At 42.3% G+C, this 27,835-nt stretch overlaps 1 protein-coding gene across 1 annotated transcript; it reads left to right on the forward strand.

The window, feature by feature from the left end:
- Nucleotides 1–2,900: 2,900 nt before the first annotated feature.
- LOC123774799 (tubulin alpha-1C chain) lies at nucleotides 2,901–20,920 on the forward strand. Its single transcript, XM_045769417.2, has 9 exons — nucleotides 2,901–3,085; nucleotides 11,821–12,043; nucleotides 12,360–12,532; nucleotides 12,663–12,791; nucleotides 13,238–13,437; nucleotides 15,477–15,603; nucleotides 16,081–16,281; nucleotides 18,542–18,705; nucleotides 20,303–20,920. The coding sequence occupies exons 1-9, from the start codon at nucleotides 3,083–3,085 to the stop codon at nucleotides 20,430–20,432; spliced, it is 1,350 nt and encodes a 449-aa protein (XP_045625373.1). The 5' UTR covers nucleotides 2,901–3,082; the 3' UTR covers nucleotides 20,433–20,920.
- Nucleotides 20,921–27,835: the final 6,915 nt, after the last annotated feature.

The raw sequence follows: 27,835 nt of genomic DNA on the forward strand, positions 1-27,835 counted from the left end.
TCTCATTTACCCTGACAGGGTGAGGTAGCTGATAAAGAAACTAGTGTGCAATTAAGCACTTAATCACTGAAGGTGATGAAGGTGCTTTTACAAGCTCAGGTTATATAGTTACATCATATATATACATTGTATGATTGATATATTACATGGTCAATCTTGGATACAAGTCCAATATATCATCAAGTGTTCCAGTACTCATATAGTAACTACAGAGTTCAGCATACCTTAGCCCAGGAGAGCGAAAGTCAGTCAGTATGGGACATTCTACAATATAATGTTCAAGAGAGTGCATGTTTTCTCTTTCACAAAGTTGACACATTGTGTACTCGACATTTGGGTTTTGAGAAAGCTGCTAGATACGTCTATATCCCAGGCGTATTCTGAGAATGAGTGAAGGACCAGGGACGGAAGGAGAAATCCGTGTTAGTGTTTTAAGGTGAGGTTCTCCGTACCTTATCACTCACGTGATCTACAGAAACTAGATCTTTACACTGATCACACATACACACTCTGTACCAATTACTAGTGACTGGAACAATTATATTCCAGTTCCTCGCTTCTTTTAGTCTGTATATTATACGTGACATTTTGCTCGTGTTATGTTCGCTTAACCAAGTATATGCCGCTTGGTCTAGATATTAGATATTTGCTCCTCATTCATGTTATGAACTATTGTCAGAATAATTAAGCACTAAAAACAAAAAATTATATATGACAGGTGTATAACTTAGTATAATTATTATATATATATATATATATATATATATATATATATATATATATATATATATATTAAAAGCAAAAAACACTCGAAACTTTCGTTTCATTTTCCTAGCAAATATTTACGCATATATAATATAATATGTGCTACTTTTTATTACGTAGGCCTAAACTTAGCTATGGGGCGACAGTGGAAAGATTACAGAGGTTCATAATAGTTCTTGTTTTTATAGATTCAGCTACTCGGAACAAAGATTTCCAAGTAGCACGGGCTATGGTGAGCCCGTAGTGGCCTTAATGGATTCATGAACTCCAGACGCCAACAGCCATAAGCTGAACACGCTACAGTAGTAATCTACTTCATACAATCGCCAAAGTTGGGATTCCTGACCTCGATTGTCGGCAGTATATATCATTAGTAGTGTGTGTAAAATATCTGAAACCATTTTTTTTAACATTTTGTGAGAGAATTGTCCCAAAGTTCTTGGATAATTTAGTTTTCAGTTTCACAGTAAATGAAGGAATGTGTGAGAATGATAGTTGATGTGGCAAGTATTAGAACACCCGTGAAACAGAGGCTCGGTCGGGAGCCGGTCGGCCGAGCGGACAGCACACTGGACTTGTGATCCTGTGGTCCTGGGTTCGATCCCAGGCGCCGACGAGAAACAATGGGCAGAGTTTCTTTCACCCTATGCCCCTGTTACCTAGCAGTAAAATAGGTACCTGGGTGTTAGTCAGCTGTCACGGGCTGCTTCCTGGGGGTGGAGGCCTGGTCGAGGACCGGGCCGCGGGGACACTAAGAAGCCCCGAAATCATCTCAAGATCATCTCAAGATAAGGCTGAGACTACCAGACACATTTGTTGACCCAGCTGTGTGGTGGTAATATCCTGCCCCGTCTTGGAGATTAGTCTCGCCACTGGAAAGGCGCTGCGCTTTCTCAAGACTAATTTAACGTGTCCTAGGCCTAATTTAACGTATTCTTAGGCCTAAGATTATCCATATTCGCATTTGATTATTCTGAGGACGAGTTAGACTGTTGATGTCTTCGTTTTGTGTTTCTCTCCCTCAATGTTTATATTTGTAAATAGTAAACAAAAATATTGTATTATCATAATATGGAGCCCGCATGTAAAGGGGATCGAACCGGCGTTCCTGGACTCTTCCCCCAGCACTCGCACCACCAGCCTGGATCATGATGAGAGGCAGTAAGATGGGATCGAACCCTCGTCCATGTTAGAGCTGACTGTTGTTATTGGCATGACCATAAACACTTGCCTTTTCCCTGTCTGATATTTATGATGGTAGATGGGTTGACTAGCGTCGTTATCTCTGGCTCAGGTCAGTCATTTTCTTATAGCAGTTTATCAACAGCTTGAAGTTAATATGAATTTCTACGAGATGAAAAAGCTTTAGCGTCTCCACCAGTTAGGAAATGCATTCTGAAGTAAATATAATCGGTTTTTATATCATATTTAGATTTAAAACTACGTACTGCCTTAGCATTGAGACTTTTAATGAGGTCAACATTGCAGGAGTGAGGCAACTGGATATTGCCATAGCCACAGGTGGAGAGTGGCAGCAAGACATTGCCATAGCCACAGGTGGAGTGTGGCAGCGAGACATTGCCATAGCCACAGGTGGAGAGTGGCAGCAAGACATTGCCATAGCCACAGGTGGAGTGTGGCAGCAAGACATTGCCATAGCCACAGGTGGAGTCTGGCAGCGAGACATTGCCATAGCCACAGGTGGAGTGTGGCAGCGAGACATTGCCATAGCCACAGGCGGGACGTGGCAGCAAGACATTGCCATAGCCACAGGTGGAGTGTGGCAGCGAGACATTGCCATAGCCACAGGTGGAGTGTGGCAGCGAGACATTGCCATAGCCACAGGTGGAGTGTGGCAGCGAGACATTGCCATAGCCACAGGTGGAGTGTGGCAGCGAGACATTGCCATAGCCACAGGTGGAGTGTGGCAGCGAGACATTGCCATAGCCACAGGTGGAGTGTGGCAGCAAGACATTGCCATAGCCACAGGTGGAGTGTGGCAGCGAGACATTGCCATAGCCACAGGTGGAGTGTGGCAGCAAGACATTTCCATAGCCACAGGTGGAGTGTGGCAGCAAGGTAGCACTGGGTCGATGCCGTGGCAACGCAGACTGGAGGGCCACTGTTGGGGAGAACGTCGTGGGAGCAACATCACGCTTCTCCTGCGATCTCCTCTACACCCACCTGCCATCCCCGGTGCTCACACCACCTGCCACCCACCTGTCATCATCCACCACCTGTCTGCCATCCGTCGGCCGCTCTTCCTCCAACTTTCTGAACTAACGCGCAAACCCAGCCGCCGAAACACCCCAAAAAAATGGTATTTACTCTGCATTGTTCAATGGAGTATTGAGTGTGCGCGCGAAGATCGTTCATTTAGACCCTCCACCTTTGCTTTGCGACCTACCTCGCCCACCTGCAGGATACTGTACCTATGGAACCTTTGTTATATAACCAATTCTCGCCACAGTTATTACCAAATTACGTTTGTTACAAGGTGTTCTTTTTGATGTTGAAACTGTTCGGTGAAATCCATCTGAATACCAATTACGAGAAAATGGTGATTTTCTTCCTACATATAGATTCATTAATATTAGCGTAATTGATATTTTACACGGCGCCACGGTCTGTAACGAGGTAGTTAGATCCCGCCAAACACACACCGAAACTACGACGTTGGTACAACGTTCGAACAAGTTGTAACACCTCCTAACCAGTTATAATAACCAATATAGTAAGTTGTAACAACGTTCTAATACGTCATAAACACGTTAAGCCAAGATGTAACAACTTTATTACAAGTTGTAAAAAGCGGAAAATAGAGACAGTTTCGGTTTGTGTTTCCAGGGATACGATAATGATTGCATTAAACAGCGAACGGAAATCGGTCTCTAAACAAGGTGGCGATAATTCTGTTAGACAAAAGTTGCCTGAATGATAACAGATTGATAACTAGAGCGCGGAGGGCTGCCCATATCCTCTCACTGAATAGGAAAATAGAAAATATAACGTTTTCTTAATAGGAAAAATATAACGTTTTTGGTATACTTATATAAACAGACGCCACTTCATTTGGATTCACACTGCTGTGCCAGGTAAGTTACGGGCTCACCATAGCCCGTGCTACTTGGAACTTGTTCCGAGTAACTGAATCTATAACAACATCATCATCATTTGGATTAACATCTCGTCGCTCCATGGTAAACTCTACAAGATCCACGGTAGCTTGAGGACGGTTCTTGGTGGAAGAGTGAACCAGAAACGTTGATGTGAGTGGCTTAGGTTAGGTTAGGTTAGGTAAGGTTAGGTCAGGTTAGGTTAGGTCAGGTCAGGTTAGGTTAGGTCAGGTTAGGGTTAGGTTAGGTAAGGTCAGGTTAGGTTAGGTTAGGTAAGGTCAGGTTAGGGTTAGGTAAGGTCAGGTTAGGTTAGGTAAGGTCAGGTCAGGTTAGGTCAGGTTAGGTTAGGTTAGGTTAGGTAAGGTCAGGTTAGGTTAGGTTAGGTAAGGTCAGGTTAGGGTTAGGTTAGGTCAGGTTAGGTAAGGTCAGGTTAGGTAAGGTCAGGTTAGGTTAGGTAAGGTCAGGTCAGGTTAGGTTAGGTTAGGTCAGGTCAGGTTAGGTTAGGTCAGGTTAGGTTAGGTAAGGTTAGGTTAGGTTAGGTTTAGGTTAGGTTTAGGTTAGGTTAGGTTTAGTTTGGTTCTGTTAAGCTATGCTTCTTTTGGTTAAGTTGTGTCAGGTAGGATAACATGTCAGTCGTACTGACCCAGAGTTGTGTATCTGCCTTGACAAAATTATCCTCAGTTGATAGAATCGAATCCGATTTCTCCCGTAAAGGTCATGGTCAAGATTGTGACCACCTGTCAAGTCAATCAAGCAACGTTACCCAATCAGGCCAAGTATTATTACTATTACCAGTCTATCGACGGTGCCCAATCATGCAAGGTACGTTCACCTGTCTAACACAGGGACCCCAAATCAATCACAAAACACACCTGCCACTTCGCCACCGCAAACAAAATACAAACTCTCAACAGATACAATGGGTTTGATGTTTGCTGAACTAAACAATTAATACAACACCCCTCCCCCCCCTCCCTCCTTATAAATAATATGAAATAAATATTAAATACTACTAATGAACATTCAAACCTTCTACCGCCAATAGCACTTATATAATTAAATTTTGATTATATAAATTCATGAAGCCATTTTTTTTTAGGTTATAAACTATTTTATAAGATTTATGCTGTTGTCTACTATAAAAAAAAATTATATTGTTCTTCAACCTACGGGTCAAAGAACATATACGAGAAAGTTAAGAGAATAATTGCAATGATGAATTTTTAGGAAAATTACCTAAGAACACGAAACACAGGATTGTCATAATAATTTGAGTGAGCACGAGAGGTGTTGCTCACTGCAGGTGTTATAGTGACACGGTGTTGTACACTACAGGTGTTTCTGAAGGTTAGGAGGTTTCTGTTAGACGTAAGGTACTAGCGGGCGCTACATTTAAGCGACAACAGGGGTCGTTGGATGGTTTGATGTTGAGATTAAGGCCTATCATCCTCTGGAGGGTTATTAAGGCCGTAACTATAGCTTACTGACCAATTATAGCGAGTATATACTTTAGTCCTTAACATAGTTCAGAACTAAAGTAGACTCCCAGTGTATATTTACCGAGAAGCAGGTTATACCTCTTGGGGATATATCGTTAGATATCAAGCTTCAACATATGGTGACGTTTACTGATATCTCAAGAGTTTCTGTAAATCAAGTTAAACGCAGCAGAATTGAACATAAACACTCTCTGGGCCTAGAAGCTCTCACTCTCGCTATCTTCCTCAGCTTGAAGGGACATATTGCGTCGAGGTTCAATACGATAGCTAAAGTTGTAAATGATTATTGGATGTTCTTCAACTGTCTGGCACTGTCAGTGCCAATTAGAACGTGTTTGCGTGTCAACAATGCCTCCCAACATGTCTTCAACCCTGCGCCCTACAAAGGCTCTTAGTCCAATAACGTCTGCAAGGTGATATACTTAATGAGTACTTCGTCTTATTCTGCCAGATATAATACATTTATTTTCGTGTCATTCGTCATTTTGGTGTCGTGTGCCGTCTTGGTATCTGTACAGCAGAAATTTCGACACACACGCGTGAGAGACACGGCAGGAAGTGCACCACCAATCCAGTGTGACCTCGGGGCGCTATAAACAGGTTTAGATAGCACACAGTAAACATCAGAGGTCCACGATTGGTCAATCTCCTGCTAGCAAATACACGAAATATCGCTTGAACGACAGTAGAAGTTTCAAGATACAACTTCACAAGTTCCTGCCGGTGTTGCCAGATCAACCTGGCTGTGATGGCTACGCGACCCTGCGAGCTACAAACACAAACAGCCTTATAAACCAGCCAGCAATGAAGGAAGGATGCCGCCAGCAAGGCGGCGATAGCAGAACTATTGAGATATATACAAGAGTTGTTACATTCTTGTACAGCCACTAGTACGCGTAGCGTTACGGGCAGGTCCCTGGAATACGATCCCCTGCCGCGAAGAATCGTTGAAATCATCTACACTTGAAATTGAAATCATCTACACACAATCTGCAAGAAGGAACTTTCTAGCACAATCAGTCGCCCTCTGAATGACATTACCTTCCGGCCATGATGTAAAAAGACCCCAAAGAATAATATTACTATACCAGTTCAACCACAATGATGTTAAACTCAAGAGTTTGACCACAAACTCCACTTGGAAAGGATCAAGAACTCCAGAATAATCGAAGTGATCTCTCTGAAGCCTCCATCATTGGAGTTCGATGCCCCCTCCCCCCCCCGCACGCCCTTCTCTTCCATCATCGAACTGAACATGTCAACAGAACAAGAAATCGACAGCGTCCTTGGCATGATAAGCGAAGTGCTTTCTTTTCAAGTCGTGTCCTTGAGGGGCGTTCCTCAAGTACACTTTCCTTCCTGAACTGGTCTGGAGTTATCGGGGGGGTCCTCCACTTTCTAAAACCACTTTGGCAAGTGGTAGAGAAAGAGGACGCAGTGTCCGCGTTGTTCTCAGGGTGGAAGGATGAAAGCGTTACGCACTACGATGCTATCACCAGGAATCAATGGTCGTGAATATTGTATTACGGGGAGGGGGGGGGGGGCTTGCTGCTCACAGACTGTGTGTGTGTGTGTACACACCTGGTTGTACTCACCTAGTTGTGCTTGCGGGGGTTGAGCTCTGGCTCTCTGGTCCCGCCTCTCATGTGTGCGTGTGCACGCCGGGGGGCTGCACGCCACGAAGATGGGCGCCTAGTGGCTGTACGCCTCAAAGCTGCACGCCTAGGGGGGCTACAATCCTCGAAGCTGCACGCCTGAGAGCTGCACACTAGAGCTGTGCCCTCGTGCTGGTAGTGTGCAGTGACCCGAATCAAGCTTGATCAAAGTTTCTGCCTCGGCCGATTACATGTGTTTCTGATAGCTTGATCTCTATAAGTCTGTGTGTCACGTCCTCTCTTCTATCTTCTTTATCGATTCCTGTACGTGGCTCCTCTTTATCATGGTGTGGCATGATGGCCTCCTGTCACCTCCTCCATTCCCAACACCTCCCATTAAAGGTTATTAAGTCCAAGTAACTATTTTGTCATGCTAATTTTGTAAGTTGCCAAGGTCACTCTTAGAGAGTTCTGTGTAGATTTTCTCATTTGTTTTACGTCGTTGGTGATGGGATTGGTGGATGTGTGTGGATGGCTGTGGGTGTGTCGAGGGATGGATTTACTCACTTAGTTGTGCTTGCGGGGGTTGAGCTTTGGCTCTTTGGTCCTGCCTCTCAACTGTTTGGTCCCGCCTTTCAACAAATGTGTGTGCATGACTGTGGGTGTGTCGAGGGGTGGCTGTGTGTGGATGACTGGGTGTGGGTATGGCTGAGTGTGAGAATGGGTGGGAGTGCAGGCGATGAGTCACAATAACGTGGCTAAAGTATGTTGACCGGACCACACTCTAGAAGTTGAAGGGACGACGACGTTTCGGTCCGTCCTGGACCATTCTCAATTCGATTGTGGGAGTGTATAAAGGGCGAGCAAGTTTGGTCAAACTTTAGCTATAAGTACCACTATCGTTTTTAAATGGTGGGTTAAATAATAAACACTAAGAGGAAAAACAATGATTTCATGAAAACTAAAAGTTTCCCCTGTGTTCCAGTTATTAAACTGTCTGCTTGAAGAATGGGAACAGACTGTGGCCAATGTCAGACGTTGACATTGAAGCAAGAAAAGCCTTAAAAGAAAGCATTATAGCCTTTTATGCGAGTGTTCACCAACCAAGCAATGTCCTTCCTTTCCTCCTAGGGAAAACCCATGGGCAAGACGTACGAAAAAACATTTAGACAATGTAACAAAAGGAGAAAATGTATATGTTTATCTCTTAGAATGTTCGGTAATACGTTTATTGCTTGTGATGTGTATCTATGTATGTATGAACACGATGTACTGAACGGGGTGAGAATAGCTTGAGCTACCTCATCCCTTTGTGTGTATTTTACCTCAATAAACTTATTTCAATTTCAAAAATCACAAATTAAATCAGTGGAGGTGTGGCTAGGAAACATTTCAACTAGGGAAAAGGTAGTTCCTTCAAGCTCATACAACACCATTGGCCTGAACCCTCTTTTGGTCAACACAGTTCCTGATCTGTGAAGGCCGGGCAGGTGAACTTGTGGTTAATCACCGACCCAAGAGTGTTACAAATGAGGGGAACGATCAATACAAACGAGCTCAGTACGCGGGCAGTTTCAACACTTAAGTGTCATTATCCGGGAAAATTCGACGTCCCAGCAAACACCCAGCGTAATACGAATATTTTTTTTTGTATGTTGTTATTAACGGTGCAAGCATGGAATGGCGCTGTGATTACGGTACGCGTTGGCTGGGCGATGTGTTAGTGTACAACGTCATAAGTACGCTCGTGGTGTCCCGTCTTCCCAGTACTCTTTGTCGTACAACGCTTTGAAACTAATGACGGTTTTCCAGTGTGTGTGTGTATTTGTGTATGTGTGTGTGTGTGTGTGTGTGTGTGTGTGTGTGTGTGTGTGTGTGTGTGTGTGTGTGTGTGTGTGTGTGTGTCTGTGTATTCACGCCTCACACGAATACGAAATCCCCAACCGTCCAAGTGGTTGGGCACCATTCTCTCCCCCCGTCCCATCCTAAATCCTTATCCTTACCCCTTCCAAGTACTATATAGTTAATGACTTGGTGCTTTCCCCCTGATAGTTCCCTTCCCTTCAACTGTCAATCAACTGTTTACTAACTACTATTTATTTTCTCCACACCCCACACACACACACCAGGAAGCAGCCCGTGACAGCTGACTAGCTCCCAGGTACCTATTTACTGCTAGGTAACAGGGGGCATTCAGGGTGAAAGAAACTTTGCCCATTTGTTTCTGCCTGGTGCGGGAATCGAACCCTCGCCACAGAATTACGAGCTCTGCGCGCTATCCACCAGGCTACCAGGCCCTGTGTGTGTGTGTGTGTGTGTGTGTGTGTGTGTGTGTGTGTGTGTGTGTGTGTGTGTGTGTGTGTGTGTGTGTGTGTTGAGGAGTGATGATGGGCCCGTGAAGCTTGTCCTTGGAAACGACAGCAAGATATAATGTTGGACCAGTTCAAGGCCTCATGAATTGATGATGATGGTGGGAAGGAGTGGAGGGGGGAAACAGGAGTATATTATGGGGGTGAGGGGATGGGGAGGGGAGGAGGGGAAGAGTAGGTGGGTAGGTGGGTAGGTGGGTAGGTGGTAGCGGTGGTGATTTCATGGTTATTCCCGTCTATCCTTTCCCCTCACCCCACCTCCCTACCAACGCCTCAACTCTCCCCTCTACCTCTCCCCATCGACTTACGCCCCCTCCTAATATTGTGCTCAAGTTACGCAGTATATGAACGCGAGCCTCACACACACACACACACACACACACACACACACACACACACACACACACACACACACACACACACACACACACATACACACACACACACACACATACATACACACACACACACACATACACACACACATACACATTCACACTCTAACTCCTGAGACACATATAAATAAGATAACGACAGCAGTGTATTGCACACTGGCAAAAGTTAGATCATTCAGAAACCTAAGTAAGGAGGCATTTAGGGAGCTTTACACTGCCTACGTGAGGCTAGTCTTAGTGTATGCCGCTTCATTATGGAGTCCCAACCTGAAGAAACACACAAGGAAACTGGAAAAGGTTCAGAAGTTTGCAACGAGACTAGTCCCAGCGTTACGAGGGATGGGGTATGAAGAGCGCCTGAAGGAACTGAACCTTGCGACACTAGAACAAAGAAGGGAAAAGGGAGGAGGATATGATAGGAACATATAAAATACTCAGGGGGATTGGCAGAGTGGACATAGACGAAATGTTCACACGGAATAGTAACAGAACGAGGGGACATGGGTGGAAGCTGGAAACTCAGATGAGTCACAGAGATGTTAAGAAGTTTTTTTTTTTTTTGCGTGAGAGTAGAAGAAAAATGGAATGCACTTCAGGAGCAGGTTGTGGAAGCAAATTCTGTTCATAATTTTAAAACTAGACGTGATAGGGAAATGGGACAGGATTCATTGCTGTAAACAACCGATGGCTCGAAAGGCGGGATCCAAGAGCCAATGAACGATCCTGCAGACACAAATAGGTGAGTACAAATAGGTGAATACACACACACACACACACACACACACATACACACACATACACACACACACACACACACACACACACACACACACACAATTCCCTTCCCTTGTGTGTGTGTGTCAGGAGAAAGCTCCAAGCCATTACGACTATATAGCACTTGGAAGGGATGAGGATAAGGATTTGAGATGGAACGGGAGGAAGGATTGGCGCCCAACCATTTGTGGACGGTCGGGGATTGAACTCCGACCTGCATGAAGCGAGACCGTCGCTCTACCGTCCAACCCAAGTCCAAGATGGAGAATATCTTGAGAATGTGGCTAATAGCCAATATAGAAGGATGAAATTTATAACACCACCACACACCTGTGTCACCACCACACACCTGTGTCACCACCACACACCTGTGTCACCACCACACACCTGTGTCACCACCACACACCTGTGTAACTTCCACCACACACCTGTGTCACCGCCACACACCTGTGTCACCACCACACACCTGGGTCACCACCACACACCTGTGTCACCACCACACACCTGTGTCACCACCACACACCTGTGTCACCACCACACACCTGTGTCACCACCACACACCTGTGTCACCACCACACACCTGTGTCACCACCACACACCTGTGTCACCACCACACACGTGGGCCACCACCACACACCTGTGTCACCACCACACACCTGTGTCACCACCACACACCTGTGCCACCACCACACACCTGGGTCACCACCACACACCTGTGTCACCACCACACACCTGTGTCACCACCACACACCTGTGTCACCACCACACACCTGTGTCACCACCACACACCTGTGCCACCACCACACACCTGTGTCACCACCACACACCTGTGTCACCACCACACACCTGTGTCACCACCACACACCTGTGTCACCACCACACACCTGTGTCACCACCACACACCTGTGTCACCACCACACACCTGTGTCACCACCACACACCTGTGTCACCACCACACACCTGTGCCACCACCACACACCTGGGTCACCACCACACACCTGTGTAACTTCCACCACACACCTGTGTCACCGCCACACACCTGTGTCACCACCACACACCTGGGTCACCACCACACACCTGTGTCACCACCACACACCTGTGTCACCACCACACACCTGTGTCACCACCACACACCTGGGTCACCACCACACACCTGTGTCACCACCACACACCTGTGTCACCACCACACACCTGTGTCACCACCACACACCTGGATCATCACCATATCCTCGGGTCAAAACTCCTAAAACCTCCTGTCCCTCCCCCCCCCCCAACGCACTCACCGCCACCTTCGTGTCCTTCGCCAGCGTGAGTGCATGAGTATCCACGTGGGACAGGCTGGAGTGCAGATCGGCAACGCCTGCTGGGAGTTATACTGCCTGGAACACGGCATCACCCCAGACGGCCTGATGCCCGCTGACGACACCATCGGTTACGGCGCCGACGCCTTCAACACCTTCTTCAGCGAGATGGAGAGTGGGCTTCACGTGCCCCGTGCTGTCTTCGTCGACCTGGAGCCTTCAGTTATTGGTAAGCGGTCTTACTTCATGCAGGTCGGCGTTCAATCCCCGACCGTCCACAAGTGGTTGGGTACCATTCCTTTCCCCAGTCCCATCCCAAATCCTTATCCTGATCCGTTCCCAGTGCTATATAGTCGTGATGGTTTGGCACTTTACCCCATGATAGTTCCCTTCCTAAGCTCCGTTTAACTGTCAGTTCCCATCCCTTCATATATGTCAAAGCCAAGATATCAAGTATATTAATCCCGTGGACACCGTTAATAACAGGTGGGCTCCTATATACTCCTGGGTGCCATATATCAATGAGAATTTTCTGTCCTATATAGACGAGGTGCGAACAGGGATGTACCGTCGGCTCTACCACCCGGCGCAGCTGGTCACTGGTAAGGAGGACGCTGCCAACAATTTTGCTCGCGGACACTACACCATCGGTAAGGAGATGATCGACGTTACCCTCGACCAGATCCGCAGATTAACCGACCAAGCCTCCAGCCTCCAGGTACAGTGCCTCGACCATCTACTTCGAACTGAAAAAAATGATATATTGGCACCAAAAACATGTAACAACATTCGTATCACTAATGTGTCTATTGGCACTCATTCTTTTTTCTGACCTCTGTTGTGTTTAGGGATTCCTGGTGTTCCATTCCTTCGGCGGTGGCACCGGCTCCGGCTTCACTTCGCTGCTGATGGAACACCTCTCTGTCGACTATGGCAAGAAGACCAAGCTGGAGTTTGCCATCTACCCGGCGCCGCAGGCCAGTTGTCAAACGTTATATCCACATAATCATACAAATGCAAACAAATACACAAACATACATATAGGGCTATACAGCAATATACACACCTACCCCCCCCCCCCTCCTCACACACACACACACACACATATATATACACAAAACTTCACCTCAAACGTAATTATCATAGTAATTTAACAACGTTAATATGTACTAAGCTATAATGCACATGATATATGGTACTTATAAAATGTAGAATGTTTTCCAGTGAAGTGTGTGAGGTGCTGAAGTCTGATATTCAGTGAGTCTGACAGGTGCTGAAGTCTTGTATTTGTGGGATATTGACAGCTGCAGACGTTTGCACTCAAGACAGAGTACAAGAGATGCTAAGTGATGGATCATTATATACACACACACATACTAAGGTAATATAGAAGTGATCTAACAGTGGGTGGGGGTTGCTGCAGGTCTCCACGTCAATGGTGGAGCCCTACAACTCCGTCCTGACGACGCACACGTCGATGGAGCACTGCGACGTGGCCTTCATGGTCGACAACGAGGCTATCTACGAACTCTGCCACAAGAACCTCAACGTCCCCAGACCCACCTACCACAACCTCAACAGACTCATCAGCCAGATCGTCTCCTCCATCACCGCCTCCCTCAGGTACCAAGGGGTCCCTATCAAGAGAATATTCCGCCCGGCCAAATTTACAAATGTTTATATGTTCGTCTTGAACTGGAAACCCTTGACGTGTCTATCTTACCGACATCCCTCCTCAAGGCCAGAAAACATGTGGTGGATGTTTGCATTTAATTATTAATCAACATCTATCTCTTCCTCCTCCTCCTCCTTCCTTCTCCCATTTTTTGTTTCTTTCCCAATTTTTCGCTTTTTAGTAAATCAGCTCAGTTACCTTTGAAGCTCTGCGGACCGTTTTCTGGATACAAAATTTATTTATGAAGTGCTTTCTCTCTCTCTCTCTCTCTCTCTCTCTCTCTCTCTCTCTCTCTCTCTCTCTCTCTCTCTCTCTCAGGGCAGAGGCTCACACGTTCATACATTGAATGATTAGCTCTAGTCATTATAATGATTATAGATAATTAGTGTAACTCTGTGACACTTGCACTCAGGTCTGGCAAAGCTCCCCTTACTAAGACTTCGTCCACGCTAATTCAGGAACTAACAGTGCAGTCCGTCCTCCTAAGTAGGTTTCCCAACGTCAAGAAAACGGTCAATTTAAAATGTCCTCTCCTAACCTACCACAACCACTTGGGCTGGACGGTAGAGCAACTGTCTCGCTTCACGCTGGTCGGCGTTCAATCCTCCGACCGTCCAAGTGGTTTGCCACCATTCCTTCCCCCGCAGTCCCATCCCAAATCCTTATCCTGACCCCCTTCCAAGTGCTATATAGTCGTAATGACTTTACGCTTTCCCCTTGTTATTTTCGCGAGCCGCTTCCAATTTCTAATACGATAATTTTTCGCCTTATGTAATGCATACGATCGAAGTGCGACGTTCTTTGTGGGAGGACAAGGTTGATAATAACTGGTGTTACTATTCCAAAACAATATAAGTTTTCCATCGACACGTGTTGTTTTCCGCTATTTAAGAGACTCGAACCCTTGTAGACACCCCTTTGTGTCTACAAGGGTTCGTTTTGAACTCTGATCTTGTGCTTATTCCCACGTTAACTTTGCAAAGGTTTTCACTCTCACTGACTCAGTGTTTGAACGCACTTCTGAGCAATTGGATATAACTTCTAATATATGGGAATCCTCGACACAAACATTGGTTGAGAACCACTGTTAAGGATTGTGATTGTCGATTTGTGTTTATATACAATTATACTCAATTCGCATTCTGGTTCAAAGCAATTAACACTTGTGTGCGGATTTCTTGGTAAATGTAGAAGGTTGAGTAAGGTTAGATTAGATCTGGTTTAGTTGAATTAGATGTGGTTAGGTTAGGTTAGGTTAGGTTAGGTTAGGTTAGGTTAGGTTTGGATTGGTTTGAGGAACCAATAGAAACATTTAAAAATCTTTTTATGTATTAAAGTACGTGAAATATAGAAAGAAATCCTGTAGTTTTGTAAGTACAATGATAAATGTTAGTCGAGTTGATGTTTTTGTTAAATATTTGCAACTGTATACAAAAGTTGTATGTTAAATATTGTTTTTAATACAGAACTAACGGTAGGGAGATGCAACAATGGCATATACACCGAGAGGTAGACTGTACTTCTGGGTACACTGAGAGTTTACTTCAGTCCTAGGCTATGTTTAGGACGAAAGTATACTTGCTTGTTAGTCAGTAAACTTCGTCAGTAAGCTTCGTATAGTTAATAGGCCATAACCCCAACATTAATCAAGCAACGTTAGATACACTAACTATATCATCGCTCCACATCATATATATTATGGGATTCACAATAGCAGATATTCAGAATTTCCTCCGTTCAGTCCCCGACCGTCCAATTGGTTGGGCACCATTCCTTTCCCCCGTCTCATTCCAAATCCTTATCCTGACCCCTTTCAAGTGCTATATAGTCGTGATGGCTTGGCGCTTTCCCCTGATAATTCCCTTCCCTTCCCTTCCCTTCCCTTCCCTTCCCTTCCCTTCCGTTGGGCCACTTAAAACGAACGAGCGAGGGGCATTCCCTTGGAATGACACTTCGAACTGCCCCCCCAATCCTTCTTCGCCCGCAGGTTTGAAGGTGCCCTCAACGTCGACCTGGTGGAGTTCCAGACCAACCTAGTGCCTTACCCACGGATACACTTCCCATTAGCTAACTACGCCCCTGTTCACGCCGCGGAGAGCGTCAACCACATGCAGGTATGTAATGGCTCTGTCTCCGCTGTGGCACACGAAAATTCTGATTTTCTTAATCCCTAGGTCCCTTCCCAAATCCTTATCCTGACCCCTTCCAAGAGGTCAGGACAACTATTATATATAGTCGTATAATATCTTGGCGCTTTTTCACACACATTCACGGGAGACATCTCCCGTCACGCAGGGTGCAGTCGCACCTCCACAGATCTCCAGTATCAGCTCTTGATACTGATAATGGCTCAAAAGGGCCACCACTTTCGGGCTATTCATGCCCGTGTCACCTTTTGCATGGCTTAATCTTCATCTTGGCGCTTTTGCCCTGATAAAATTCAAATATTCCCCGCTCTCAAGTTTACGACAAAAAAGAAAAAATTACACTCACTTCACGAGAAATTAAGATTTTTCGGCTGGCGGTCTTCCACCGAAAGACTGACGCTTCTCGCCCTTCGCCACCGAACTGGTGTCGTCTTCCTCCGACAGGTGTCGACGGCGGAACTGACCAACGAGTGCTTCATGCCGGGGATGCAGATGGTGAAGTGCAACCCCCGCAACGGTAAATACATGGCCGTCACGCTGCTCTACCGCGGAGACGTGGTGCCCAAGGACGTCAACACCGCTATCCAGGCCATCAAGAACATGAAGACCGTCGAGTTCGTGGAGTGGTGTCCAACGGGGTTCAAGGTCAGTCGCGGAGAGCCTTTCTCTTATAGGATTTGTATAGAGCAAACATCGTTAGGCTAGAATATATGCTCCCCTGTGAGTAGCATCAGAAAGTTCTTCCCAGTTCTTGCGGAAATCGGTACACAAGATACGTCTTGTGGATTTATGTGCAATATTCAAGGGCCCAGAGTCCCAAGGGCCCAGAGTCCCAAGGGCCCAGAGTTCCAAGGGCCCAGAGTCCCAAGGGCCCAGAGTCCCAAGGGCCCAGAGTCCCAAGGGCTCAGAGTCCCAAGGGCCCAGAGTCCCAAGGGCCCAGAGTCCCAAGGGCCCAGAGTCTCAAGGGCCCAGAGTCCCAAGGGCTCAGAGTCCCAAGGGCTCAGAGTCCCAAGGGCCCAGAGTCCCAAGGGCCCAGAGTCCCAAGGGCCCAGAGTTCCAAGGGCCCAGAGTTCCAAGGGCCCAGAGTCCCAAGGGCTCAGAGTCCCAAGAGCCCAGAGTCCCAAGGGCCCAGAGTCCAAGTATTTCGACCCCCCATTAGGTCTAAATACTGACCCCGCCCATGATACAACCCACACCAAGCTGACTAACTCCCCAGTACCTATTTACTGCAAGATGAACATAAGGATTTAGTGATAGGAAACGTGCCCTACCATTTCTGTCCCGCCCGGGATTCGACCCCGGGATTCCCAATTGTGAGACGTGAACGAGTCAATCCTAGACCCGATTTAGACGTGTTCTAGTGAGGATGGGCCATCACTGTCTGCAGTAACATGTGAGTGAGGTTAAGTGAAGGTGACTATGACAGAAATGTATCCAGACAGATTCCTATCATCACTTATGATCTTGTCCGTTCATATATAATAACTTAGTTCCTTATCAATATTATATATATATATATATATATAAATATATATATATATATATATATATATATATATATATATATATACATATATATATATATATATATATATATATACATATATATATATACATATATATATATATACATATATATATATACATATATATATATATATATACATATATATATATATATACATATATATATATATACATATATATATATATATACATATATATATATATATATATATATATATATATATATATATATATATATATATATATACACAAGTTTGTGAGGGTACCACCTCTGGTGCCAATGTGGGGACCCATAGCCTCGGAGAAGAAAATATAAAGTATTCAGAGGAGACCTTGTGGTTTCTCACTGAACACTAATATTATCTTCTCCTACCACCCCCATTCTTTTGTATGTACACATATATAATTGTTTTATTTGAACTTTGTTACAAAAAAGGAGTTACATATAGGGTAGAACATATAGGTTACATATAGGGAGTTATATATATACATATATATATATATATATATATATATATATATATATATATATATATATATATATATATATATATATATATATATATATCCGAAAGGACTCCTCCCATTAAAGGTTCAAACCTAGACTGACAGGAGCAATGAAACTCCTTGACAAGTCCAGTACTCTGACCAAATGGCTACTACAGTAATAAAAGTCATTGAAAGCCGAGGCTATTCAATGACCCAATAGCTCCAAGCAGACCACAGACAGTTCGTTTTCATTGCCATAATTCACTTAATGGGAGAACACTCGCAGAATGCTAAAATTAATGTTAAATTCAACACTAACAGCAGGATCATTGGAATTTTTGGCTCCAATTCGAGTATGAATTATGTAAAGATGATTAGTGGGAAAGTTTTCACCCACCAAATAGGTAATATTATGGTATGAATCAGTTAACTGAGATATTTCTAATATTATACACTTCACTAAAAACTTATTCCTTATAAAGATGTTTAATATTTTTATTGGACGAGAATGGAACGGCAGAAGATATGAGTGAACAGGTGAGGAAAAGGCTGAGAAATGAGTCTTGGAACACATATCGAAGGTCAAAAGACTTGAACGAACAGAGGGAAAAAAAAGAGGCTGAAGACTGAGCATTAAATGAGGTGAATGAAAGTTATACATAGTGTCGTTCTAAACCACGACGCCCGAACACGTACGCGTCACGTTACCGAACGAATCACACCAATTACGTCTAAACAAAGCGGAATGAAAACCCCCAACATACGAAAACAAAACAAAAGAGCAAGCAAGTAACAGCCATGGAAATCATCATGACCATCATCATGCATTCCAAAGCTGTGTTAGGTCACGTGATTGAGACTCAAAATTTTTCAACTGTTTTTTTGGCAGGTGGGAATTAACTACATGCCGCCTACTGTGGTACCTGGAGGCGACTTGGCCCACGTGCCCAGGTCACTGTGTATGTTGTCCAACACCACGGCCATCGCCGAGGCCTGGGGACGTCTGGACCACAAGTTCGACCTTCTCTTCGCCAAGAGAGCCTTCGTCCATTGGTAAAAAAATGAATTCCCATCTGTTTGCACAACTTTTTGGGCTGGAGTTGGGATTTTTGTTTGGTTGTAGTGATAATTTCACTCTGATCTGGTTTATGGCTGGCTAAGCTTTCTTCTTAATTCTTTATTTTTAATATTTTATCTTTAGTTCGCATGTTATTCATTTGGCTCTGCCATGCATGAATTATTTATTTGGCAAAGGTCGAGTTTACAGTTTATAGAGAAATACTGGAAGTATTTCTGTGTAAATTTCTCTTTCTTGGACTTGGACTGGACGGTAGAGCGACAGTCTCGCTTCATATGGTGATTCAAGATTTCTAGGGTCAAGGCTTCATATGGGTCGAACTACTTGGGCAAGACGGTAGAGCGACGGTCTCGCTTCATGAAGGTCGGCGTTCAATCCCCCGAGCTTCCCCCGTCCCATCCCAAATTCAGCTCCCTCCCAAGTGCTATATAGACACAATGGCTTAGCACTTTCCCCTGATAATTTATTGTAAATATTATTATTATCGCTTCATATGGAAAAGCATTTAATCCACGACCGTCAAAGTGGTTGGGCACCATTCCTTCCCTTCCCCCGTCCCACCCCAAACCCTTATCCTGATATCCTAAGTGCGATATAGTCGTAGTAGCTTGGCCCTTCCTCTTCATAATTACCTCACGTTACCATCTCTCTATTTTTTTTTCACGTTTCGCTGTCCATCCCGTTCTCACAATTTGACCGGCGTCTAAAGTGATTTGGTTTTGTCTAACTTGAAGGTGTTTGAACCAGACCAAGCCACCTAACCTATCGGGACCGATGGTCCTAAGTCGAACCTAAGTTGCAATTTCTTCTCAACATTACTGAGTGTGATTCACCAATCATTCAGTTTAATGCTCAGTTTCATTTTTACTATTCAACTCACAAATCCTAATAATATTTGATTTAGAACAAATTGCAGAGAGTTTCACGACCATCCCAAATTTTCCATGACAACTGTGATCTTCACTTCTCACGAACTGACTCTTAGAGATTTTGTTCTAGCTCCGACAAATTATTTTCTTCCCTCCAAGAACACATTGAGTGAGATTTCGGTTCCTTTGGAATGATCTATTCTTAAGAGCAAACTTGGAAGGAGACTCGGTGTAAGAGCTTTGTAAGTCCCCTGTTGTCTCTTACATTCAGATACCCTTCAGGAATGTGAGATAATCCTTCCTTAGTAGTTACAGGTAAGATTCTCTCATCTTTATACCCAGTTATATGTATCAGCATCTTTCCTTTTTTCATCTGTAGCTACACGTAAGCATCTCCTCTTCTCCTCTGTACTACTCGGCACTCACACAACCTCTGAGCTCCTCTCTTTAACCTACAGCAATATCTGAGCCCCACTTCTCTCTCATAGCAACATCTAAGGCCCTCTGCTCTCTCATAGGAACATCCAAGGCCCTCTGCTCTCTCATAGGAACATCTAAGGCCCTCTGCTCTCCCGTAGCAACATCTAAGCCCCCCTGCTCTCTCATAGCAACATCTAAGCCCCTCTGCTCTCTCATAGGAACATCTAAGGCCCTCTGCTCTCCCATAGAACCTTTATAGCCCCTCTTCTCTCCCTCTCTGCAGGTACGTGGGAGAAGGCATGGAAGAAGGCGAGTTCGTAGAGGCCCGGGAGGACCTGGCAGCCTTGGAGAAGGACTATGAGGAGATCGGTGAGGACCCGGGAGATTCTGAGTACGAAGACGATTATTACTGATAAGAACAAGGAGGACTCCTGGCCGGTGTGAGGGGGAGACGAGACCACTACATCCCGAGCAACGCAAGGAGGGTAAACTAGATTACTGAACACTGTCAGGAGAATAACTAATATTTACCGAGCAACGCAAGGAGAACAAAGAAAATTTTAGAGCAGTGTGTGGGGAGGACAAATGAGATTTACTAAGCAGTGTAGGGACAGTGAAACTTTACTGAGCAGTGTAAGATTTGTAAATAGAACATAGACTATTATATGAAGACGTCCAGCAAAGATCAAGCTGTTTCGGTGGACACTATTATTTAACATGTTATCTGTGCGGAAGTAGGTCCAGCTGCCTTACTATTTCAATGTGTACAAAATAGGGTTCGATACAAAATAAATTTCTTATTGTATATGTAATAATTAAATTTGTTTTTAATGAACACTTGATTATTATAGAATTTATTTGCAGAAATCTGTAAGCCAAACAATGTCTTGATTGAATATGGTAATGACAGCCTTTTATATATATATATATATATATATATATATATATATATATATATATATATATATATATATATATATATGTCGTACCTAGTAGCCAGAACGCACTTGTCAGCCTACTATGCAAGGCCCGATTTGCCTAATAAGCCAAGTTATCATGAATTATTTGTTTTTCGACTACCTAACCTACGTAACCTAACCTAACCTAACATTTTCGGCTACCTAACCTAACCTAACCTATAAAGATAGGTTAGGTTAGGTTAGGTTGGGTTGGTTAGGTTCGGTCATATATCTACGTTAATTTTAACTCCAATAAAAAAAAAATTACCTCATACATAATGAAATGGGTAGCTTTATCATTTCATAAGAAAAAAATTAGAGAAAATATATTAATTCAGGAAAACTTGGCTTATTAGGCAAATCGGGCCTTGAATAGTAGGCCGAGAAGTGCATTCTGGCTACTAGGTACGACATATATATATATATATATATATATATATATATATATATATATATATATATATATATATATATATATATGTGTGTGTGTGTGTGTGTGTGTGTGTGTGTGTGTGTGTGTGAGTGAATACGAACTTAAACCACAGAAAATGTTAAAATGTCTTTCTTGATTACTGATGGTTTTATCGCCTTGTGTGAGGCTTTGAACAAGATAACAGCTGTAGCCAATCGATTAACTGCCTCATTTGTTAATTAAAAAAAATATCCTTGATTTATTATCTTGTGAGAGTGGTTTTATGTGCGATTTATTATTTTATTTGAATATAATTAATAATATAAATAATAATTGATTCCATTTCTCGGTGGATATTCACCGAGAGTCTAATATATATTCCTGGACCATATTCAGAACGTAATATAGTTGACTGACATACTAAATTTATTTAGTATATCAGTAAAGTTGTGTAATAACCCTTTAGAGATGGATAGGGCATTAAGCTTAGTTTCAAACCTATAACCCTCCAGAGGTGGATATATGCCGAGCTTATATACCGAACTAATTAAGCTTAGTTTCAAACCTATAACCCTCCAGAGGTGGATATATGCCGAGCTTATATACCGAACTAATTAAGCTTAGTTCCAAACCTATAACCCTCCAGAGGTGGATATATGCCGAGCTTATATACCGAACTAATTAAGCTTAGTTTCAAACCTATAACCCTCCAGAGGTGGTTATATGCCGAGCTTATATACCGAACTAATTAAGCTTAGTTCCAAACCAATAATAACAATAAACCGGAAGCCACCTAGGAACTAGTCATGCCTACTGTACTATCTTGGAGGGCAAAATGCTTTTAATGATTTTGTTAGGCACTGAAAGGCGGTGTCTATATGAACTTTGTTAAGCAATGTATTATAGATCCTGACAATACCATTGTTGGTAGCATCGATCCAGGGAACTTATATATATATATATATATATATATATATATATATATATATATATATATATATATATATATATATATATATTTATATATATATGTATATATATATGTATATATATATATATATATATATATATATATATATATATATATATATATATGTATATATATATGTATATATATATATATATATATATATATATGTATATATATATATGTATATATATATATATGTATATATATATATATATATATATATATATATATATATATATATATATATATATATATATATATATATATACACACCCTTTGTTGCTACCTCACACTGCCAGAAGAACTGATTTTGTTAACACAACGTCTAACAGAATCCCACACACATCCTTATGAACCCTGGCCAAACTAATGAAGATATTATATATATATATATATATATATATTAGTATATTTTGGTAGCAGTCTTTCCTGTAGACATATATTATTAAATATGACCGAAAAAGTAAGATTAATAATTCTAACACGAATTTTCTCAATCTTTCGTACATTACGCTTCACTGTTGGAGGTAAATCAAAAATCACTTCTCCAAAATTCATTTTTATTTCTAGTCTGACGCGACACGGGCGCGTTTCGTAAAACTTATTACATTTTCAAAGACTTCATCAGTTGTGTATTTGTGAAGTCTTTGAAAATGTAATAAGTTTTACGAAACGCGCCCGTGTCGCGTCAGACTAGAAATAAAAATGAATTTTGGAGAAGTGATTTTTGATTTACCTCCAACAGTGAAGCGTAATGTACGAAAGATTGAGAAAATTCGTGTTAGAATTATTAATCTTACTTTTTCGGTCATATTTAATAATATATATATATATATATATATATATATATATATATATATATATATATATATATATATATATATATATATATTGGGTATTTCTATTACATTAAAGAGCATTATTCTAGTTCTCTGTCCACTTAATCTGAAACCATTTCCATTAGCGAAGTGGCGGGTTCAGCTCTCGCTTCATGCAGGTCAGCGTTCAATCCCCGACTGTTCAAATGGTTGGGCACCATTCCTTTCCCCTTGTCCCATCCCAACCCCTTATCCTGATCCCCTTCCAAGTGCCATATAGTCGTAATGGCTTGGCGCTTTCCCCCTGATATTTACTTTCCCTTCCTTCTGGAGGCTGCACACCTCTGCGGGTATATCTTGAGATGAGGTTATCTTGAGATGATTTCGGGGCTTAGCGTCCCCGCGGCCCGGTCCTCGACCAGGCCTCCTTTTTGTTAAACACCCCCCAGGAAGCAGCGCCGTAGCAGCTGTCTAACTCCCAGGTACCTATTCACTGCTAGGTAACAGGGGCATTAGGGTGAAAGAAACTTTTTGCCCATTTGTCTCCGCCTCCACCGGGGATCGAACCCGGAACCTCGGGACTACGAATCCAAAGCGCTGTCCACTCAGCTGTCAGGCGCCCCAAATACAATGTAATAACGACGGGGTAATACAATGCTGCTGTTATTTAGAGCAGACGAGGTAACTACAATGCTTGTTGCCGACACGAGTAACTAATGGTTAGGAATAGTTTACGAAAGCTTTACGAATATGGGAGAGTTGAGAGACTTGAGACGCTGTTGTTCTCTCGCCCCCCCCCCCTCTCTTAGGATTGAGTGTGTCTGAGAAATATTAAATACGAAATATAAGATGTCCTATAGTATCTGATCATATTTGCAAAAAAATAAAAGTCTGAGAAAGATTAATTTAAGCTTCAAAAGATAACGATGCAAGGGGCAGTAATTACAGACATTTCTATATATTTTTATATGCAATAATGGACGTGCTAGTGTCACTGTTGTCTCAAATGTAAATGTGTGTCATATATACTTGTGGATCTTCAAGTAATTCTTTACAATATGCATCGATTTTCATTGCAAAAACAAGAACAGAGCTTCATCGTCGTATACACGGAAAGCCTCTATACCAATATTAGAATTGGTACGAACTATGGTATAATATTTTGTCTTCAGTGGTGAACATCGGACATCCACACCGGTCAGAATATCCTTACGTAACGCTGCTTTCATGAGACATAGGATAATGCCTCTCACGAATTCATGAATTATCCAAAATCCAGCCCAATTATCCATATCCAGCCCGGCGATGAGTCACAATAACGTGGCTGAAGTATGTTGACCACACCATACACTAGAAGGTGAAGGGACGACGACGTTTCGGCCCGTTCTGGACCATTCTCAAGTCGATTGGCTAGACCGCAATCGACTTGAGAATGGTCCAGGACGGACCGAAACGTCGTCGTCCTTTCACCTTCTAGTGTGTGGTCTGGTCTCCAGCCCATAGTGTCTTCTGTCCCACATAACACCACTACAACTAGTCTTTGCAGCTTTCCTCTGAAATCTGTTCAGCTCCGATGGGCTTTTAACGAAACGTAGATTCCATACTCGAGCACTGCATAGTCTAGAATTGGTCTGACATACGTAGTGTATACAGAGTCTTGAGTAACTCCTTGTTCAAATTTTGAAAGAGTGTGTTGCCAACATTGCATATGCAGTTGATAATATGCTGTTAATGGCAACTTCAGGACACAGATTCATTGTCGGCATTCGACCAATAATTTTGGGGCCTTGTGCTCTGCCTCCTGTCCCCAGCTCCCATCTTCTTTACTGAATATTGTCTGGAGTCTTGGGATAATGTACAGAGTGTCCCAAAAGTCCCTTTTTGGGTGTCCCAAAATCTACAGGAGTAGTAATGTGGATTCGAACCTATACACTGGATATTCCCAGAATCATTTAAGATAATACATGTATTATATTTTCAAATGTATTATATTTTCAAATAGGAGCTGAACAGATTTCAAGGAAAAGCTACAATTATCGATATTTCTATTATCGATATTTTTTATTATAAATCCTTTTCTTGATTCAAAGTAAAAATGTATTAAGTATAAAATTACACAGTATCACTAATAATTACAGCAAACGTGATATCTTTATTTTTAAAATATATCTTTGAATAATGAAATACTTTTGCATTCATTGACCTCTGTGGTTTTATATATTATTTATATACAACTGTAAAATGAATAGTAAACATTTTTTGTGTATATAGTAAGTGGTCAGGTTGAATGGTCAGGTTGAATGGTCAGGTTGAATGGTCAGGTTGAATGGTCCGGGTAAATGATCAAAGTGAATCACGCCATTGTGATTTTTTTAGGTGATTTGTATATAAATTCAGAAGTTGTGAGTGAACATGATCGAGGAACACCTCATCATCACCTGCTGAATATCTGCATGTATATCGAAGATTTTCCTTTACATCGTTAAGAGATCCACGAAGAAGTATGGAAGTTGTCTTGAGATGATTTCGTTTTTTTTTTTTTAGTGTCCCCGCGGCCCAGTCCTCGACCAGGCCTCCACCCCCAGAAAGCAGCCCATGACAGCTGACTAACACCCTGGTACCTATTTTACTGCTAGGTACGGTTGGCATCAAATGTTCAACAAAAGTTTTTCTATCGGCGTAATTGAAGAACATGATTCTGATAAGTTGAGTCCTGTGTTGCACATGATATATCAGGTTGTGTTGGCTAGAGTGACGTCTCGCTATCAGCTGACTAAAAATAAAATTAATATCACACTTCTGCAAAAAAGTTTAAAGCAAAAGATATTTATTCGGCACAATGTTGAGTGTCTGTCTTTTCAACGATGTTCGAAGTTTGTTAATAATAATAATAATAATAATTTTTATTTAGGTAAGGTACATACATAAAGAGATTTTACAAAGTTTGTTTGCTTTATAGATAGAGCTAGTACATACAATGCCTAAAGCCACTATTACGCAAAGCGTTTCGGGCAGATTCTATTTTGTTCTATTTTTTCTAAGCCAACAAGAATGACTTCAGGAACAACGTGAACGATGCTTTAACTTCTTCAAGGAAATTTTGGTTGTGGAAGTTTCGTTACGGTTTCAAGTTTCGTTTCACCTTAACTTCTGTATCCAAGCAGCGAGTCTTCACATGCATTCCATAAATGCATGAATGCGTTACCGCCGAAACTCAGCTGGGTTTTAAAATACAGCTGGAAAAGATCATCAGGCCAATTCTCAACTACCTTTGACAAGCCGCTTGCTTCCTGTCCTCGTCGAGGCCACTAGCGTTAGTGACCCTCAGGTAAATACATGTAAACCACTAATCAAAATTTGTACGGATACAACCCAGTGTATTTTCTTGTATAAATAAATGAATAAATAAATATATCAATAGTCAATAAACTCATAAAAGGTCTGAGAAGTGGTAGACACCAAGAGGAAATATCTCAAGGAATAATTAAGATTTTTTTCCCCACAGGCTTCCTGTCCCCATCGAGGCCAAGAGGTTTGTGGGGTCTTGAATTCAGGTAAAACTCACCTGGTCATTAACTGAAAATCTCTCATTAGTTTAGAGAGTTTCTGATTACTTTACATACAAGTCCTAAATTTTAAAAGGTCTGTATTAAGACGAAGTAATATCGGTACTTACTTCATACACTCAGGAATATGGGAAGATATTCTTGTGCTGTGCCCAGACTTTGCTAGTGGAGGATAATCGATCAGCCTTAAATTTCATGCTCTCTCCTGGGGCCAGATTCACGAAAGCACTTACGAACGTGTACATCTTTTCTCAATCTTTGGCGGCTTTGTTTCCAATTATTAAACAGTTAATGAGCTCCGAAGCACCAGGAGGCTGTTTATAACAATAACAACAGTTGAATGGGAAGTTTTCATGCTTGTAAACTGTTTAATAAATGTTACCAAAGCCGTCAAAGATTGAAGAAAGATGTACACGTGCGTAAGTGCTTTCGTGAATCTGGCCCCTGGTTTTTAGAGTTGATTATTTTTTTAATTTTTAAACAAGTTTTCTTCCCTGATTTCATGTATGACTAAACCATTCTGGGAGATGGGAATATTTGATAAACGTATAGCTAGTTTTTTATCTACACTGTGTAATCTTTCATATAGAATAAGGTAGCAGCACATTGCTGTGTATACCTAAGCTTGCTAATTAAAAAAAACAATAAAATAAATAAATCTATTTCATTTAATGTAACATTTTTGTGTTTGAGTAAACTTAAATATTACATGATTCATAATTCGCTTTCTCGGGAACGGGAAGCTTGTGTGTGTATGTATGTATGTATGTATGTATGTATGTATGTATGTATGTATGTATGTATGTATGTATGTATGTATGTATACATACAGGCTTCTAGTCCCCAACAACGGGAGTTCAATGTTTTAATCAGTCTATCATTCAGATCATCGTAACAACAAGTTTTCTTCAAAACAAATTTTACAGAAAACGTTAAATGATAGCGTAAACTAAACCAGTGAGCGTATTTGACCTCTAATATGACTCTCAAGAATACAAATGCTAGACTCATCTAGGTTACCCTACCTAACGGCAGATTATATATGCAGTATCCCATTCATTTACCGGCGTGATCAAGAAGTGCTTAACCTG

The sequence above is a fragment of the Procambarus clarkii genome, chromosome 68 (assembly GCF_040958095.1).
Source record: "Procambarus clarkii isolate CNS0578487 chromosome 68, FALCON_Pclarkii_2.0, whole genome shotgun sequence".
In the NCBI taxonomy this organism is placed as follows: Eukaryota; Metazoa; Arthropoda; class Malacostraca; order Decapoda; family Cambaridae; genus Procambarus; species Procambarus clarkii.